This window comes from Oncorhynchus gorbuscha, unplaced genomic scaffold, assembly GCF_021184085.1.
Source record: "Oncorhynchus gorbuscha isolate QuinsamMale2020 ecotype Even-year unplaced genomic scaffold, OgorEven_v1.0 Un_scaffold_658, whole genome shotgun sequence".
Classification (NCBI taxonomy): Eukaryota; Metazoa; Chordata; class Actinopteri; order Salmoniformes; family Salmonidae; genus Oncorhynchus; species Oncorhynchus gorbuscha.
In genome coordinates, this window is record NW_025745756.1 from 86,623 (window position 1) to 107,486 (window position 20,864).

The 20,864-nt window shown below is 46.6% G+C and overlaps 1 protein-coding gene across 1 annotated transcript in view; it reads left to right on the forward strand.

Annotated features, from left to right (window-relative positions):
• Nucleotides 1-18,239, forward strand: part of LOC124019722 (immunoglobulin-like domain-containing receptor 2) — a 54,830-nt gene extending 36,591 nt beyond the window's left edge. The window contains exons 6-14 of the mRNA XM_046335139.1: nt 8,207-8,299; nt 8,449-8,530; nt 8,647-8,664; nt 8,795-8,905; nt 9,096-9,239; nt 9,570-9,698; nt 12,296-12,533; nt 12,993-13,887; nt 15,845-18,239. Of these exons, the coding sequence (XP_046191095.1) occupies nt 8,207-8,299; nt 8,449-8,530; nt 8,647-8,664; nt 8,795-8,905; nt 9,096-9,239; nt 9,570-9,698; nt 12,296-12,533; nt 12,993-13,485 (1,308 nt within the window). The 3' untranslated portion in view covers nt 13,486-13,887; nt 15,845-18,239. The remainder of the gene's footprint in view (nt 1-8,206; nt 8,300-8,448; nt 8,531-8,646; nt 8,665-8,794; nt 8,906-9,095; nt 9,240-9,569; nt 9,699-12,295; nt 12,534-12,992; nt 13,888-15,844) is intronic.
• Nucleotides 18,240-20,864: the final 2,625 nt, after the last annotated feature.

Consider the following 20,864-nt stretch of genomic DNA (forward strand, 5'->3'; position numbering starts at 1 on the left):
TCACGGAGGCGCTCCGCACTGCTAAAGCTAACTCTCTCTCCTCTGCTCTCATCCTTCTAGATCTATCGGCTGCCTTCGATACTGTGAACCATCAGATCCTCCTCTCCACCCTCTCCGAGTTGGGCATCTCCGGCGCGGCCCACGCTTGGATTGCGTCCTACCTGACAGGTCGCTCCTACCAGGTGGCGTGGCGAGAATCTGTCTCCTCACCACGCGCTCTCACCACTGGTGTCCCCCAGGGCTCTGTTCTTGGCCCTCTCCTATTCTCGCTATACACCAAGTCACTTGGCTCTGTTATAACCTCACATGGTCTCTCTTATCATTGCTATGCAGACGACACACAATTAATCTTCTCCTTTCCCCCTTCTGATGACCAGGTGGCGAATCGCATCTCTGCATGTCTGGCAGACATATCAGTGTGGATGACGGATCACCACCTCAAGCTGAACCTCGGCAAGACGGAGCTGCTCTTCCTCCCGGGGAAGGACTGCCCGTTCCATGATCTCGCCATCACGGTTGACAACTCCATTGTGTCCTCCTCCCAGAGCGCCAAGAACCTTGGCGTGATCCTGGACAACACCCTGTCGTTCTCCACCAACATCAAGGCGGTGGCCCGTTCCTGTAGGTTCATGCTCTACAACATCCGCAGAGTACGACCCTGCCTCACACAGGAAGCGGCGCAGGTCCTAATCCAGGCACTTGTCATCTCCCGTCTGGATTACTGCAACTCGCTGTTGGCTGGGCTCCCTGCCTGTGCCATTAAACCCCTTCAACTCATCCAGAACGCCGCAGCCCGTCTGGTGTTCAACCTTCCCAAGTTCTCTCACGTCACCCCGCTCCTCCGTTCTCTCCACTGGCTTCCAGTTGAAGCTCGCATCCGCTACAAGACCATGGTGCTTGCCTACGGAGCTGTGAGGGGAACGGCACCTCAGTACCTCCAGGCTCTGTTCAGGCCCTACACCCAAACAAGGGCACTGCGTTCATCCACCTCTGGCCTGCTCGCCTCCCTACCACTGAGGAAGTACAGCTCCCGCTCAGCCCAGTCAAAACTGTTCGCTGCCCTGGCCCCCCAATGGTGGAACAAACTCCCTCACGGCGCCAGGACAGCGGAGTCAATCACCACCTTCCGGAGACACCTGAAACCCCACCTCTTTAAGGAATACCTAGGATAGGATAAGTAATCCCTCTCACCCCACCCCCTAAGTTTTAGATGCACTATTGTTAAGTGACTGTCCCACTGGATGTCATAAGGTGAATGCACCAATTTGTAAGTCGCTCTGGATAAGAGCGTCTGCTAAATGACTTAAATGTAATGTAAATGTAAATGTAAATGAGTCTGGAATACCTGAAGTATTACCTGTGGAGTCTGGAATACCTGAAGTATTACCTGTGGAGTCTGGAATACCTGAAGTGATGAATGTTCCATCTCCAGTATTACCTGTGGAGTCTGGAATACCTGAAGTATTACCTGTGGAGTCTGGAATACCTGAAGTGATGAATGTTCCTCCTCCAGTATTACATGTGGAGTGTGGAATACCTGAAGTGATGAATGTTCCTCCTCCAGTATTACCTGTGTAGTCTGGAATACCTGAAGTGATGAATGTTCCTCCTCCAGTATTACCTGTGGAGTCTGGAATACCTGAAGTGATGAATGTTCCATCTCCAGTATTACCTGTGGAGTCTGGAATACCTGAAGTATTACCTGTGGAGTCTGGAATACCTGAAGTGATGAATGTTCCTCCTCCAGTATTACCTGTGGAGTCTGGAATACCTGAAGTATTACCTGTGTAGTCTGGAATACCTGAAGTGATGAATGTTCCTCCTCCAGTATTACCTGTGTAGTCTGGAATACCTGAAGTGATGAATGTTCCTCCTCCAGTATTACCTGTGGAGTGTGGAATACCTGAAGTGATGAATGTTCCATCTCCAGTATTACCTGTGGAGTCTGGAATACCTGAAGTATTACCTGTGGAGTGTGGAATACCTGAAGTGATGAATGTTCCTCCTCCAGTATTACATGTGGAGTGTGGAATACCTGAAGTGATGAATGTTCCTCCTCCAGTATTACCTGTGGAGTGTGGAATACCTGAAGTGATGAATGTTCCTCCTCCAGTATTACCTGTGGAGTGTGGAATACCTGAAGTGATGAATGTTCCTCCTCCAGTATTACCTGTGGAGTCTGGAATACCTGAAGTATTACCTGTGGAGTCTGGAATACCTGAAGTGATGAATGTTCCTCCTCCAGTATTACATGTGGAGTGTGGAATACCTGAAGTGATGAATGTTCCTCCTCCAGTATTACCTGTGGAGTGTGGAATACCTGAAGTGATGAATGTTCCTCCTCCAGTATTACCTGTGTAGTCTGGAATACCTGAAGTGATGAATGTTCCTCCTCCAGTATTACCTGTGGAGTCTGGAATACCTGAAGTGATGAATGTTCTATCTCCAGTATTACCTGTGGAGTCTGGAATACCTGAAGTATTACCTGTGGAGTCTGGAATACCTGAAGTGATGAATGTTCCTCCTCCAGTATTACCTGTGGAGTGTGGAATACCTGAAGTGATGAATGTTCCATCTCCAGTATTACCTGTGGAGTGTGGAATACCTGAAGTGATGAATGTTCCTCCTCCAGTATTACCTGTGTAGTTTGGAATACCTGACGTGATGAATGTTCCATCTCCAGTATTACCTGTGGAGTGTGGAATACCTGAAGTGATGAATGTTCCTCCTCCAGTATTACCTGTGTAGTCTGGAACACCTGAAGTAATGAATGTTCCATCTCCAGTATTACCTGTGGAGTCTGGAATACCTGAAGTATTACCTGTGGAGTCTGGAATACCTGAAGTGATGAATGTTCCTCCTCCAGTATTACATGTGGAGTGTGGAATACCTGAAGTGATGAATGTTCCTCCTCCAGTATTACCTGTGTAGTCTGGAATACCTGAAGTGATGAATGTTCCTCCTCCAGTATTACCTGTGGAGTCTGGAATACCTGAAGTGATGAATGTTCCATCTCCAGTATTACCTGTGGAGTCTGGAATACCTGAAGTATTACCTGTGGAGTCTGGAATACCTGAAGTGATGAATGTTCCTCCTCCAGTATTACCTGTGGAGTCTGGAATACCTGAAGTATTACCTGTGTAGTCTGGAATACCTGAAGTGATGAATGTTCCTCCTCCAGTATTACCTGTGGAGTGTGGAATACCTGAAGTGATGAATGTTCCTCCTCCAGTATTACCTGTGTAGTCTGGAATACCTGAAGTGATGAATGTTGCTCCTCCAGTATTACCTGTGGAGTCTGGAATACCTGAAGTGATGAATGTTCCTCCTCCAGTATTACATGTGGAGTGTGGAATACCTGAAGTGATGAATGTTGCTCCTCCAGTATTACCTGTGGAGTCTGGAATACCTGAAGCGATGAATGTTCCATCTCCAGTATTACCTGTGGAGTCTGGAATACCTGAAGTATTACCTGTGGAGTCTGGAATACCTGAAGTGATGAATGTTCCTCCTCCAGTATTACCTGTGGAGTCTGGAATACCTGAAGTATTACCTGTGTAGTCTGGAATACCTGAAGTGATGAATGTTCCTCCTCCAGTATTACCTGTGTAGTCTGGAATACCTGAAGTGATGAATGTTCCTCCTCCAGTATTACCTGTGGAGTGTGGAATACCTGAAGTGATGAATGTTCCATCTCCAGTATTACCTGTGGAGTCTGGAATACCTGAAGTGATGAATGTTCCTCCTCCAGTATTACATGTGGAGTGTGGAATACCTGAAGTGATGAATGTTCCTCCTCCAGTATTACCTGTGTAGTCTGGAATACCTGAAGTGATGAATGTTCCTCCTCCAGTATTACCTGTGGAGTCTGGAATACCTGAAGTATTACCTGTGTAGTCTGGAATACCTGAAGTGATGAATGTTCCTCCTCCAGTATTACCTGTGTAGTGTGGAATACCTGAAGTGATGAATGTTCCTCCTCCAGTATTACCTGTGGAGTGTGGAATACCTGAAGTGATGAATGTTCCTCCTCCAGTATTACCTGTGGAGTCTGGAATACCTGAAGTGATGAATGTTCCCCCTCCAGTATTACCTGTGGAGTGTGGAATACCTGAAGTGATGAATGTTCCATCTCCAGTATTACCTGTGGAGTGTGGAATACCTGAAGTGATGAATGTTCCTCCTCCAGTATTACCTGTGGAGTGTGGAATACCTGAAGTGATGAATGTTCCATCTCCAGTATTACCTGTGGAGTGTGGAATACCTGAAGTGATGAATGTTCCTCCTCCAGTATTACCTGTGGAGTGTGGAATACCTGAAGTGATGAATGTTCCATCTCCAGTATTACCTGTGGAGTGTGGAATACCTGAAGTGATGAATGTTCCTCCTCCAGTATTACCTGTGGAGTGTGGAATACCTGAAGTGATGAATGTTCCATCTCCAGTATTACCTGTGGAGTGTGGAATACCTGAAGTGATGAATGTTCCTCCTCCAGTATTACCTGTGGAGTGTGGAATACCTGAAGTGATGAATGTTCCATCTCCAGTATTACCTGTGGAGTGTGGAATACCTGAAGTGATGAATGTTCCTCCTCCAGTATTACCTGTGGAGTGTGGAATACCTGAAGTGATGAATGTTCCATCTCCAGTATTACCTGTGGAGTGTGGAATACTTGAAGTGATGAATGTTCCATCTCCAGTATTACCTGTGGAGTGTGGAATACCTGAAGTGATGAATGTTCCTCCTCCAGTATTACCTGTGTAGTCTGGAACACCTGAAGTAATGAATGTTCCATCTCCAGTATTACCTGTGGAGTGTGGAATACCTGAAGTGATGAATGTTCCATCTCCAGTATTACCTGTGGAGTGTGGAATACCTGAAGTGATGAATGTTCCATCTCCAGTATTACCTGTGGAGTCTGGAATACCTGAAGTATTACCTGTGGAGTCTGGAATATCTGAAGTGATGAATGTTCCTCCTCCAGTGTGGAGTGTGGAATACCTGAAGTGATGAATGTTCCTCCTCCAGTATTACCTGTGTAGTCTGGAATACCTGAAGTGATGAATGTTCCTCCTCCAGTATTACCTGTGGAGTCTGGAATACCTGAAGTGATGAATGTTCCTCCTCCAGTATTACCTGTGGAGTCTGGAATACCTTAAGTATTACCTGTGGAGTCTGGAATACCTGAAGTGATGAATGTTCCTCCTCCAGTATTACCTGTGGAGTCTGGAATACCTTAAGTATTACCTGTGTAGTCTGGAATACCTGAAGTGATGAATGTTCCTCCTCCAGTATTACCTGTGTAGTCTGGAATACCTGAAGTGATGAATGTTCCTCCTCCAGTATTACCTGTGGAGTGTGGAATACCTGAAGTGATGAATGTTCCATCTCCAGTATTACCTGTGGAGTCTGGAATACCTGAAGTATTACCTGTGGAGTCTGGAATACCTGAAGTGATGAATGTTCCTCCTCCAGTATTACTGTGGAGTCTGTGGAGTGTGGAATACCTGAAGTGATGAATGTTCCTCCTCCAGTATTACCTGTGTAGTCTGGAATACCTGAAGTGATGAATGTTCCTCCTCCAGTATTACCTGTGGAGTCTGGAATACCTGAAGTGATGAATGTTCCATCTCCAGTATTACCTGTGGAGTCTGGAATACCTGAAGTATTACCTGTGGAGTCTGGAATACCTGAAGTGATGAATGTTCCTCCTCCAGTATTACCTGTGGAGTCTGGAATACCTGAAGTATTACCTGTGTAGTCTGGAATACCTGAAGTGATGAATGTTCCTCCTCCAGTATTACCTGTGGAGTGTGGAATACCTGAAGTGATGAATGTTCCTCCTCCAGTATTACCTGTGTAGTCTGGAATACCTGAAGTGATGAATGTTGCTCCTCCAGTATTACCTGTGGAGTCTGGAATACCTGAAGTGATGAATGTTCCATCTCCAGTATTACCTGTGGAGTCTGGAATACCTGAAGTATTACCTGTGGAGTCTGGAATACCTGAAGTGATGAATGTTCTGGAATCCTCCAGTATTACCTGTGGAGTCTGGAATACCTGAAGTGATGAATGTTCCTCCTCCAGAAGTATTACCTGTGGAGTCTGGAATACCTGAAGTGATGAATGTTCCTCCTCCAGTATTACCTGTGGAGTCTGGAATACCTGAAGTGATGAATGTTCCTCCTCCAGTATTACCTGAAGTGATGAATGTTCCTCCTCCAGTATTACCTGTGGAGTCTGGAATACCTTAAGTATTACCTGTGGAGTCTGGAATACCTGAAGTGATGAATGTTCCTCCTCCAGTATTACCTGTGGAGTCTGGAATACCTTAAGTATTACCTGTGGAGTCTGGAATACCTGAAGTGATGAATGTTCCTCCTCCAGTATTACCTGTGGAGTCTGGAATACCTGAAGTATTACCTGAGTCTGGAATACCTGAAGTGATGAATGTTCCTCTCCAGTATTACCTGTGGAGTGTCTGGAATACCTGAAGTGATGAATGTTCCTCCTCCAGTATTACCTGTGGAGTCTGGAATACCTGAAGTGATGAATGTTCCTCCTAGTATTACCTGTGGAGTCTGGAATACCTGAAGTGATGAATGTTCCATCCTCCAGTATTACCTGTGGAGTCTGGAATACCTGAAGTGATGAATGTTGGAATACCTCCAGTATTACCTGTGGAGTCTGGAATACCTGAAGTGATGAATGTTCCATCTCCAGTATTACCTGTGGAGTCTGGAATACCTGAAGTGATGAATGTTCCTCCTCCAGTATTACCTGTGGAGTCTGGAATACCTGAAGTGATGAATGTCTCCAGTATTACCTGTGGAGTCTGGAATACCTGAGTGTGAATGTTGAATGTTCCTGGAATACCAGTATTACCTGTGGAGTCTGGAATACCTGAATGTTATTACCTGTGGAGTCTGGAATACCTGAAGTGATGAATGTTCCTCCTCCAGTATTACCTGTGGAGTGTGGAATACCTGAAGTGATGAATGTTCCTCCTCCAGTATTACCTGTGGAGTCTGGAATACCTGAAGTGATGAATGTTCCTCCTCCAGTATTACCTGTGGAGTCTGGAATACCTGAAGTGATGAATGTTCCATCTCCAGTATTACCTGAAGTATTACCTGTGGAGTCTGGAATACCTGAAGTGATGAATGTTCCTCCTCCAGTATTACCTGTGGAGTGTGGAATACCTGAAGTGATGATTACCTGTGGAGTTCCTCCTCCAGTATTACCTGTGGAGTCTGGAATACCTGAAGTGATGAATGTTCCATCTCCAGTATTACCTGTGGAGTCTGGAATACCTGAAGTGATGAATGTTCCTCCTCCAGTATTACCTGTGGAGTCTGGAATACCTGAAGTGATGAATGTTCCTCCTCCAGTATTACCTGTGGAGTCTGGTGAAGTATTAGTCTGGAATACCTGAAGTGATGAATGTTCCTCCTCCAGTAGTCTTACCTGAAGTGATGGAGTACCTGTGGAGTGTGGAATACCTGAAGTGATGAATGTTCCTCCTCCAGTATTACCTGGAGTCTGGAACACCTGAAGTGATGAATGTTCCTCCTCCAGTATTACCTGTGGGAGTGATGAATGAATACCTGAAGTATTACCTGTGGAGTCTGGAATACCTGAAGTGATGAATGTTCCTCCTCCCTGTGGAGTGTGGAATACCTGAAGTGATGAATGTTCCTCCTGTATTACCTGTGTCTTCCTGAAGTGATGAATGTTCCTCTCCAGTATTACCTGTGGAGTCTGGAATACCTGAAGTGATGAATGTTCCATCTCCAGTATTACCTGTGTCTGGAATACCTGAAGTATTACCTGTGGAGTCTGGAATACCTGAAGTGATGAATGGTCCTCCTCCAGTATTACCTGTGGAGTCTGGAATACCTGGTATTACCTGTGTAGTCTGGAATACCTGAAGTGATGAATGTTCCTCCTCCAGTATGTTACCTGCTGGAGTCTGGAATACCTGAAGTGATGAATGTTCCTCCTCCAGTATTACCTGTGGAGTCTGGAATACCTGAAGTGATGAATGTCCGCTCCTCCTCTGTGTCAGATTACCTGTGGAGGTGGAATACCTGAAGTGATGAATGTTCCTCCTCTGTGTCAGTAGAACAGTGCAGCTGGAGTCTGGAATACTGGGTCTGGTGTTGAATACCTGAAGTGATGAATGTTCGCTCCTCCTCTGTGTCAGTATTACCAGCTGGAGGTGGAATACCTGAAGTCTGATGAATGTCTACTTTTGATGTCCGCTCCTCCTCTGTGTCAGAGAACAGTGCAGCTGGAGGTGGGTCTGGGTCTGGTCTCAGATTGCTGTCCGCTCCTCCCTCTGTGTCAGAGAACAGTGCAGCTGGAGGTGGGTTGAGGAGCAGGGCTTCTGTGTCCCAGCTGGAGGTGGGTATGGGTCTGTGTTGTCCGCTCCTCCCTCTGTGTCAGAGAACAGTGCAGCTGGAGGTGGGTACTGGGTCTGGTGGTCCCCATGTCGCTCCCTCTGTGTCAGAGAACAGTGCAGCTGGAGGTGGGTACTGGGTCTGGTGTTGTCCGCTCCTCCCTCTGTGTCAGAGAACAGTGCAGCTGGAGGTGGGTACTGGGTCTGGTGTTGTCTATTGATGTCCGCTCCTCCCTCTGTGTCAGAGAACAGTGCAGCTGGAGGTGGGTACTGGGTCTGGTGTTGTCTATTGATGTCCGCTCCTCCCTCTGTGTCAGAGAACAGTGCAGCTGGAGGTGGGTACTGGGTCTGGTGTTGTCTGTGTATTGATGTCCGCTCCTCCCTCTGTGTCAGAGAACAGTGCAGCTGGGAGTCCGCTCCTCCCTCTGTGTGGGCTGGACTGGGTCTGGTGTTGTCTATTGATGTCCGCTCCTCCCTCTGTGTCAGAGAACAGTGCAGCTGGAGGTGGGTACTGGGTCTGGCTCCTCCCTCTGTGTGTGCAGCTATTGATGTCCGCTCCTCCCTCTGTGTCAGAGAACAGTGCAGCTGGAGGTGGGTATTGATGTCCGCTCCTCCCTCTGTGTCTGGGTCTGGTGTTGTCTGGTGTTGTTGATGTCCGCTCCTCCCTCTGTGTCAGAGAACAGTGCAGCTGGAGGTGGGTACTGGGTCTGGTGTTGTCTATTGATGTCCGCTCCTCCCTCTGTGTCAGAGAACAGTGCAGCTGGAGGTGGGTACTGGGTCTGGTGTTGTCTATTGATGTCCGCTCCTCCCTCTGTGTCAGAGAACAGTGCAGCTGGAGGTGGGTACTGGGTCTGGTGTTGTACTGGGTCTGGTGTTGCTATTGATGTCCGCTCCTCCCTCTGTGTCAGAGAACAGTGCAGCTGGAGGTGGGTACTGGGTCTGGTGTTGTCTATTGATGTTCTGATGTTTTAAATGTTAACAAGCTGCCTTTTCATTTTTAACTTCATTTAAAGCAGCAATATAAGAAACATACTGATATAGTTGAACAGCCATTTCTTCACCTTGTTGAACGTGTAGAAAGCTCATACAGAGTCCAACAGTTTGTTGTAGCGAGGCCTGTCTCTCCTCTCCTGCCTGACAAGTGTTTGTTGTCTCATATACGTCTCAGTGCGGCCTGTGTACCGGCTGCAGTCTACTCTGGATCAGTCCTCTCTGGGTCGGGACTCTCTGAAGGTGTTGCAGCATGTAGAGAAACAGCTGGCTCTTTTCCACCCGGCCAAGTCCCAGAACCACGACTGTAAGCCCGACAGACAGACAGACTCAATACACCCTATACTCTACTCTGTCTGAAATCAACTTCTGCATGTATCATGGCTGTAAGCCCTACAGACAGACAGATAGTTACCCTGCCCTGTGTAGACTCAGCAGGATTTATAATCTACTACACTCATCCTCTGTGAAATCAAATCCACTCTGAAATCAACCTGACTCATGGCTGTTAGCCCTACAGACAGACAACCCCTGTGTTGGACAGAGTCAACATGCTTTTTATACTCTAGCTATAATCTGCATGAAATCCATTCTGAAATAACCTCTGCCTACACACTACTCTCTGAAATCCATTCTGAAATAACCTCTGCCTACACACTACTCTCTGAAATCCATTCTGAAATAACCTCTGCCTACACACTACTCTCTGAAATCCATTCTGAAAAATAACCTCTGCCTACACACTACTCTCTGAAATCCATTCTGAAATAACCTCTGCCTACACACTACTCTCTGAAATCCATTCTGAAATCCTCTGCCTACACACTACTCTCTGAAATCCATTCTGAAATAACCTCTGCCTACACACTACTCTCTGAAATCCATTCTGAAATAACCTCTGCCTACACACTACTCTCTGAAATCCATTCTGAAATAACCTCTGCCTACACACTACTCTCTGAAATCCATTCTGAAATAACCTCTGCCTACACACTACTCTCTGAAATCCTAGCTTCAACAGTGCTCCTCTTCTCTCTTCTCCTGCAACTGCACAAGCATTTCGCTACACCCGCAATAACATCTGCTAAATATGTGACCAATAAAATGTGTTTGATTTGAAATCATAAAGACAACACACCTGATTCCTCCTACTTTCCTAAAGACAACACACCTGATTTCCTACTTCCTAAAGACAACACACCTGATTCTCCTACTTCATAAAGACAACACACCTGATTCCTCCTACTTCATAAAGACAACACACCTGATTCTTCCTACTTCCTAAAGACAACACACCTGATTCCTCCTACTTCTAAAGACAACACACCTGATTCTTCCTACTTCATAAAGAGAACACACCTGATTCCTCCTACTTCCTAAAGACAACACACCTGATTCTTCCTATTTCTAAAGACAACACACCTGATTCCTCCTACTTTCTAAAGACAACACACCTGATTCTTCCTACTTCATAAAGACAACACACCTGATTTCCTACTTTCTAAAGACAACACACCTGATTCTTCCTACTTCATAAAGACAACACACCTGATTCATCCTACTTCATAAAGACAACACACCTGATTCATCCCTAAAGACAACACACCTGATTCATCCTATAAAGACAACACACCTGATTCCTCCTACTTCTAAAGACAACACACCTAAAGACAACACACCTGATTCCTCCTACTTCATAAAGACAACACACCTGATTCCTCCTACTTCATAAAGACAACACACCTGATTCCTCCTACTTCATAAAGACAACACACCTGATTCCTCCTACTTCATAAAGACAACACACCTGATTCCTCCTACTTCATAAAGACAACACACCTGATTCCTCCTACTTCATAAAGACAACACACCTGATTCCTTACCTAAAGACAACACACCTGATTCCTCCTACTAAAGACAACACACCTGATTCCTCCTATTCCTTACTAAAGACAACACACCTGATTCCTCCTACTTCATAAAGACAACACACCTGATTCCTCCTACTTCATAAAGACAACACACCTGATTCCTCCTACTTCATAAAGACAACACACCTGATTCCTCCTATTTCATTCCTCCTAAAGACAACACACCTGATTCCTCCTACTTCATAAAGACAACACACCTGATTAAAGACAACACACCTGATTTCCTACTTCATAAAGACAACACACCTGATTCATCCTACTTCATAAAGACAACACACCTGATTCCTCCTACTTCATAAAGACAACACACCTGATTCCTCCTACTACATAAAGACAACACACCTGATTCCTCCTACTACATAAAGACAACACGCCTGATTCCTCCTATTTCATCCTGACTCCTACTTCAAAGACAACACACCTGATTTCATAAAGACAACACACCTGATTATCCTACTTCATAAAGACAACACACCTGATTCTTTCTTCATAAAGAGAACACACCTGATTCATCCTACTACATAAAGACAACACACCTGATTCCTCCTACTTCATAAAGACAACACGCCTGATTCTTCCTCGTTTTGTTGAGCCAGTCTCACGCTATCCGTACATCACCACCTTGTTGATCCTCATCTAATGATAAATTCCTCTAATTCCTCCAATCCTCATCAACTGCTGGTAGATTGTTTTCTTTCTCCGATTGGATGTGTTGGCCTTGTGTGTCAAAGACAGTCTGTAAAAGAAGACCTATTGTAATGTGTCTGTTTGTTTTAGAGGTTTTTCATCTAGGACTTCCTCTCTCTATATGTTCTGTGCATGTCAACTGGATTCTTCATTCACCTGGCATCTTATCTTAGGCCTAGTCACTGTGATACTAACACTGTGATTCATAGTATCATAAATACAGAAACGTACTCATGTCTCCACCCCTCCTTTTCTCCTCCTCCCCCTTCCCTCTCCTCTTCCTCAGCCTGCAGTATCTCAGAGCTCAGTTCTCTCCATGAGGTGGATACAGGGGGTTTCCGTCAGTCTTACCGCCAGATACAGAAGAATGCCCTGCCAGCCATCCCTGACCACGACCGTGACCTGGAAGACATCCCTGACCTCCATCATCCCTCGTCCTCCTCTCAGACCCGTCGCCCCACACGCTACCAGCACCGCCGCAACCGCAGCATTGAGGAGGACCATCATCATGATAATAACAGCAGGTTTCCATAAACGCCTTAGGACTGACTGTGTATGGAGGGGAGTGGGGGTTGTGTGCGTGTGTCTTCATAGGGGTTGTGTGTGTGTGTCTTCATAGGGGTTGTGTGTGTGTGTGTGCGTGTGTCTTCATAGGGGTTGTGTTGTGTGTTTGGAGGTCAGTGGGGTTGTGTGTGTGTGTGTGTCTTCATAGGGGTTGTGTGTGTGTCTTCATAGGGGTTGTGTGTGTGTGTGTGTCTTCATAGGGGTTGTGTGTGTGTGTGCGTGTGTGTGTGTGTGTCTTCATAGGGGTTGTGTGTGTGCGTGTGTCTTCATAGGGGTTGTGTGTGTGTGTGCGTGTGTGTGTGTGTGTCTTCATAGGGGTTGTGTGTGTGTGTGTCTTCATAGGGGTTGTGTGTGTATGTGTGTGTGTGCGTTCTGCATGATCTGCATGTTCTAAGTTCCTAATGAGATGTTATGTCCAGGTGGAACCCTCGTTCAGAGCACCTGCAGCGTAAGGCCTTCCTCCTGGGTGGGAAGTCAGGCTCTCTGGATGAGCTGGAGGAGTTTTCCCAGTGCTACAGACAGAGAGGCCCCAGGGAGGAGCTCACTGTCAGGGACATCAGAGACACCGACCAGGAGTACGAGAGACTGGAGCTGCGGGAACGAGAAGGTGACCGGGATAGGGATCGAGATCGGGAATACTGTCCACCTTCTTACCGGGACAAGACGACGAAACGTGGTTACCGTGACAACAGAGATTGCGATGACCGCGCAGAGACTTGGCGAGAACGAGATCGCCAAGAGGATTGCCATGGAGATCGTCAGGGAAACCGACAACGCAGTCCGCCACCCTCGCCCAAGAAGAGACGGGGCACGTGGGACAACGAGTTGGAGCAGCGACCCCCTAAACCCCCCGCCCCTCCTCCCCCTCCTCGCCAGAGCCCACGGGGCGGGACTACGATGACGAACTCCTGAGCACTCTTTTGGAGCGCAAGACCAGACGGGGTGGGGCCAGTGACAGTGGAGGTGATAGGGGGGGAGGGGGCGCAGCGAAGAGGACACGCCCTCAGACACACCTCTAAGGGTTCTAAGGGTTCTAAGGGTTCTAAGAAGAGCAGCGGCAGTGGCGGCGAGCGTCACCATAGCCGTTGTCCTAGCAACAGGGAGGTGGAGTTGGTATTAGACTCACGGGGAGAAGACTCTCTACCCCCGTACTGCCAGACTGCGTTAGAGCGGTTCAGAGCCGCTGAGCGCCCCTCCCCCTCCCCTCGCCCCTCCACCCATTCTTCCCGCCCCTCCAACGGAGGCTCCACCCATAGCCACGCCCATACCCTACAGCAGGAGAGCGGAGAGGAGCGGGATAAGCCCCGGAAAGTGGTGAGCTACATTTAGGGTACACCCAGTATGGGTTCACTTCATCCACAGTAGAAATACACTGGAGAGATACTGTACTATAGTTGAGACTACTTATTCAGGGCAAAGATGTCCCTATGCTCATACAGTACTGTCGCTAAGACTGCTTAAAGGGATACCTCAGGATTTTGTCAATGAATCCCTTTATCTACTTCACCAGAGTAAGGATTAACTTGTGGATACCATTTTTGTCTCTGCGTGCAGTTTGAATGAAGATGCTAACTAGCGTTAGCACAATGACTGGACGTCTATGGTAACTGCTAGCAACACTAGTTAGCATTGGTTTGCAAAACTACTGAATGCAGAGACATAAAATTGGTATCCATGAGTTAATCTGACTGGGGAAGTAGATAAAGGGCTTCATTGCCAAAATCCCCAAGTATCCCTTTAAGGTAAGACAAGAGATAAGCTTATGCTCATCTTTCTCAGGTATGGAGGCTCACCTTAACAGATATACTGTGACTCAGGTGAGAAAGGAATCTGTTTTAGAAGTCATTGCACCTGTGCCTCTTAGCCAGAGAGATAAGCAGAATCAGACCATAATATGAAAAGCTGGAAAACTATTGTCAAGATCTAAACCTGAACTACTTTGGGGGGTTTCTTATTCCCTTATTTGTTTTTCTAATCTAATGGTTTACAACTGTGTTTATATGGACTTTTATGGATCTAACTCCATTTGTCTGCTATCAGTTACAATTAAAAGGCACAGGTGATTAGATATCACATTTGTTCAACTTCACATATTACTACCACCACTACCACTACCACTACCACTACTACTACCTACTACTACCACGACCACTACCACTACTACTACTACTACCACTACCACTACCACTACTACTACCACTACCACTACTACTACTACTACTACACTACTACTACTACCACTACATGGCTAATGCCAGCGTAGTGTTCAGCTTTCTAACATTTTTTTTTACCTCAGTTGAAATGGCAGAGCCAGGTGAAATCTCTTTGTAACCTTTGTGCCCCCAATGTGACCCCAGAGCCTGACCTCACTTGTCCTTCGTATTCTGCCTGCTTGCTGCCCCTCAGCCAACTAACTGACAGAGCTGGGCTTGCTGCCCCTCTCCCAACTAACTGACAGAGCTGGGCTTGCTGCTCCTCTCCCAACTAACTGACAGAGCTGGGCTTGCTGCCCCTCTCCCAACTAACTGACAGAGCTGGGCTTGCTGCCCCTCTCCCAACTAACTGACAGAGCTGGGCTTGCTGCCCCTCTCCCAACTAACTGACAGAGCTGTGCTTGCTGCCCCTCTCCCAACTAACTGACAGAGCTGGGCTTGCTACTCCTCTCCCAACTAACTGACAGAGCTGGGCTTGCTGCTCCTCTCCCAACTAACTGACAGAGCTGGGCTTGCTGCTCCTCTCCCAACTAACTGACAGAGCTGGGCTTGCTGCTCCTCTCCCAACTAACTGACAGAGCTGGGCTTGCTGCCCCTCTCCCAACTAACTGACAGAGCTGGGCTTGCTGCCCCTCTCCCAACTAACTGACAGAGCTGGGCTTGCTGCTCCTCTCCCAACTAACTGACAGAGCTGGGGGCTGCCTCTCCCAACTAACTGCTGGGCTTGCTTCTCCCAACTAACTGACAGAGCTGGGCTTGCTGCTCTTCTCCCAACTAACTGACAGAGCTGGGCTTGCTGCTCTTCTCCCAACTAACTGACAGAGCTGGGCTTGCTGCTCTTCTCCCAACTAACTGACAGAGCTGGGCTTGCTGCCCCTCTCCCAACTAACTGACAGAGCTGGGCTTGCTGCTCTTCTCCCAACTAACTGACAGAGCTTGGCTGAGACGAGCGGGGTCTTTTCACCGTTACACTGGGCCAAATGAGCACAAAGCACAGCTTCCATCACTCTACACACACGTGACTAACGTGAAGCTCTCTTGCTGTTTTCTTTTAACAGAGCACTCTTCTTAGCAGAGATTCTCTCATAGTTTGATGCCTGGAGAGGACACATACAGACACTGGAAAAGACACTGGGAATCATCCTCCCCCCCCCCCCCATCACCCCACCCTGGGGATCATCCTCTACCCCCCCATCACCCCACACTGGGGAGGAGAGGGGTTCTCAGAGCACACTGGGCAAGCAGAGAACCCCATGGAGAGGTCAGTGACCAGCAGAGGGAATGGCTACCTCTGACTGACAGGCAGTACAACCACTGGACTGACCATGGCACAGGACGTGGGACGGTCTGATCAGGCTTCAGATACACATCAGTCACCATGACCTAAGAAGAAGAGTAATGTTCAGAGCTGTGACAAAGACCTCTGGATGCACAGGACAAATAGCACTGTGTGTGTGTGTATTGGTGGATGTGTGTATTGGTGTGTGTGTGTGTGTGTGTGTGTGTGTGAGACGAAGTATGGTGCTTATTCCTGTCTGCTCTTTTGTGTGTCAGAGTGAATAGTTTCTCCATCTCCCTGTCTTCTCCATTCTATTCTCCTCTCTCACTAACAACACACACTGAATGACGATGTCATTCCGGAGTTTCTGTCACTGCCACCTCTACACAGTGCAACGCTCTCTCTGTGAAGTCGCTGAATGATGATGTCACTCTGGAGTTTCTGCCACTGCCTGCACCACCACCACTGCCCAGTCACGGTGGAAGGCCGCCGTTGAGACAACGTTTGGATTCTGTAGTGTGAATGGTGTGGATCCCCCGTACCATTGAGTTTTTCAGAGCCATTGTAAAGCACCTGTTGGCCTTGTTTGGCCTTGACTCTGTGGATAGAGGACACAGTGTTTCTTAATCATTGTGTTTAATGCAATGATACAATGTGGGTTATACCCAGTAAGTTTGGACTAGAGGGTACTACTAACAGAGCCGGGGAGAGAAACTGGAACTTTAGGGACGGCAGGTAGCTTAGCGGTTAAGAGCGAAAGGTCGGTGGTTCAAATCCTCGAGCCGACTAGGTGAAAAGAAATGTGTTGATGTGCCCTTGAGCAAGGCACTTAACCCTAATCGCTCCTGTAAGTCGCTCTGGATAAGAGCGTCTGCTAAATGACGTAAATGTACTGGGTTGTGATTATGTGCCATCTATCCTTCCAAGACTGTATTTGGTTTATAATAGTTTTATACATAGTTTATCAACTCTGCCTGTCTCTGTGTTAAATCATGTTGTGATTACAATGCAGTAAATGATTGTGCAAGTGGAACTGAAAGCACTTGTGGGTATGTCTGTGTGTGTTTAAGATAAGATAACCAAGGTGTGTTTAGTTCTTATCATTGTTGTGTAAACCGCTAAACACACAACTTTATCTCCACTCATTAGCACTTACACACACTCATTAGCACTTACACACACACACACACACACACACACACACACACACACACACACACACACACACACACACACACACACACACACACACACACACACACACACACACACACACACACACACACACACACACAGCTCTTTCTCACGCCTGCAAAACTTGTAGAAGGATTCGTTACAATTGTTCATGTTTAGTGTTGTTTTTTTCCACTTCTTTCAGTGTAGTTATTGTTCATAGCTTTTGTTCTTTTCTATGTTATTTTCTTTCTATGCTTGTTCTATGTCATCGTGTTCCTGTGTGTCAATGAGACGGTTGTTTCACAGCCCAGCTCCCTGTCTGTCAATGAGACGTTGTTTCACGGAGTTGAAGTCATAGGCGACAGGCAACAATGGCTTTGTCTATTTATGATCATCACCAACTGACTGTTACTCTAAGAGATCTGGTAATCACACACACACACACACACACACACACACACACACACACACACACACACACACACACACACACACACACACACACACACACACACACACACACACACACACACACACACACACACACACACACACAGTCTGAAAACAGACAGTATCTTGGAAAGTCCATGTTGGTGAACACTAAACGGCGGCAGGGTAGCCTAGTGGTTAGTGTTGGACTAGTAACCGAAACGTTGCAAGTTCAAATCCCCGAGCTGACAAGGTACAAATCTGTCGTTCTGCCCCTGAAAAGGCAGTTAACCCACTGTTCCTAGGCCGTCATTGAAAATAAGAATTTGTTCTTAACTGACTTGCCTAGTTAAATAAAGGTTAAATAAATAAACACTTAAGTTGTATTTCTCCTTTAGGTTACCTTGTTATAATAACTTATACAATAACACTTACCATCCGTTACAAACTAATGCCTAATGAACTATTTATTATTTAACTCCAGAGACGCAGTTTAACCACAGCATTTACCTCAAATACTGTTGACCAGACAGCTTCAATCTCATTCAATAAAGTCTACTTAATCTACACATCTTCTCCACTGTCCTTCATTCAGTTTATAAGGACCTTTTGTCACCCTTTAAGTGTTATGTCTTTATGGTAGTAAAGTACGTCTTATAAATCATCGTAGTAAAGTATGTCTTATAAATCACTGTAGTAAAGTACGTCTTGTAAATCATCGTAGTAAAGTATGTCTTGTAAATCATCGTAGTAAAGTACGTCTTGTAAACTGTGGTATGTTTTATAAACTATTTGTGAATCAATAATGTAGTTCTTATGAAGACTATATGAATGCTCTAGAAAGTCTTAATATAAGTGGGTCAGTTAGTTGTTCTGTTTTCTGATAAACATGTCCTCTGTTGTGTCTGAGGTGCTGGATTTTATCCGCCCGGCGACTCATGATGTGGCTTGGGGTTGGGAGTTTGGGGAGGGGCTGACCACTCAGCTCAGGGTTGTATGTGAGGAATGTGGTTGAGCAAGTCCTTCCTAGGCCTGAGAGTCTCAGAGCTTACACACACGCTAGCCTGAGGGGAGTGATGACATCACTTCTATGAGAGGATAACAACAACTCTGTCAGCTAGATAACAACAACTCTGTCAGCTAGATAACAACAACTCTGTCAGCTAGATAACAACAACTCTGTCAGCTAGATAACAACAACTCTGTCAGCTAGATAACAACAACTCTGTCGTCAGATAGATAACAACAACTCTGTCGTCAGATAGATAACAACAACTCTGTCGTCAGATAGATAACAACAACTCTGTCGTCAGATAGATAACAACAACTCTGTCGTCAGATAGATAACAACAACTCTGTCGTCAGATAGATAACAACAACTCTGTCAGATAGATAACAACAACTCTGTCAGATAGATAACAACAACTCTGTCAGATAGATAACAACAACTCTGTCGTCAGATAGATAACAACAACTATGTCGTCAGATAGATAACAACAACTATGTCAGATAGATCATAACAACTCTGTCAGTTACACCCGTAGCACACAAGGGGTCTGGTTCCTGGACACAGAAGCAGCGTGCTTTTAGACTAGGACTAAGCCCAAACTGGTTCCGGGAAACTGGTCCAAGAAGTCAAACCGCTTCGGAGGTTTTATTTCCATTACAAATAATAACATCTGGTCCATATTGGAAACCCAGGGACAGGATACAACTGAGTACTGAGTAGGAAAGATAGAGTAGCTGCTGTCATCCTCTGTGGATGAGAATACAATAGCAGGAAACCACCAGTGGTAAAGCTGGGCAGGTGCAGAGTAGAGTGGGTGTGCTCATGGGAGAGAAACAATCTGTTAAGGAATTCCTACATCCACATACCTTACCTACACAGACAGAGACACAGACGTTTGCAAGCATGCACGCACAAAAACACACACACACTTCCATTTGTGGACATTGTCTATGAGTACTACTAAGTGGTGTAGTGAGAGTGGTTGGTTGGCCTGGGTGAGAGACAGGGAGTGCGTCTCAAATTGCAACCTATTTCATATATAGTGCACTACTTTTGACAGGGGCAAATGGCAACCTATTCCTTGTATAGTGCACTACTTTTTACTGGGGCAAATTGCAACCTATTTCATATATAGTGCACTACTTTTGACCAGGGCAAATGGCAACCTATTCCCTGTATAATGCACTACTTTTTACTGGGACAAATTGCAACCTATTTCATATATAGTGCACTACTTTTGACAGGGGCAAATGGCAACCTATTCCCTGTATAATGCACTACTTTTTACTGGGACAAATTGCAACCTATTTCATATATAGTGCACTACTTTTGACCAGGGCAAATGGCAACCTATTCCCTGTATAGTGCACTACTTTTTACTGGGGCAAATTGCAACCTGTTTCATATATAGTGCACTACTTTTTTACCAGGGCAAATGGCAAACTATTCCCTACATTGTAAACTATTTTTGACCAGAGCCCAAAAAGTAGTGCACTACATATGGAATATAGGATGCCATTTTGGGGCAACCTGGCTCTGCCCTAAGTCCTGTTGTCTCCTCAGAGTTGAACAAGCAGCCTGTCGGTCCCCGGCTGGGGGGAACCAGGGGGCTGCTGGCTCTGCTCTGAGACCTGTCGGTCCCCGGCTGGGGGGAACCAGGGGGCTGCTGGCTCTGCTCTGAGACCTGTTGGCCCCCGGCTGGGGGGAACCAGGGAGCCGCTGGCTCTGCTCCGAGACCTGTTGTCTCCTCAGAGTTGAACAAGCAGCCTGTCGGTCGCCGGCTGGGGGGAACCAGACCTGTTGGCCCCAGGCCTGTGGGGCTTTATAGGCTTTACATTCACATGGTAATGTTCTGGGGTTGCATGCTTTGTCCATTGGGAAACTATGTTCACAGGGCACTAAAACACTGCTAAGAGGTTTACACAAGACAGTGCCTGATAACACACAAAACAGGGTGGTGGGGGGAGAAGGGGAGGGAGGGAGGGAGAAAGAAGGGGAGGGAGGGAGAAAGAAGGGCAGGGAGGGAGGGAGAAATGGAGAAAGAAGGGCAGGGAGGGAGGGAGAAATGGAGAAAGAAGGGGAGGGAGGGAGGGAGAAAGAAGGGCAGGGAGGGAGGGAGAAATGGAGAAAGAAGGGGAGGGAGGGAGGGAGAAAGAAGGGCAGGGAGGGAGGGAGAAATGGAGAA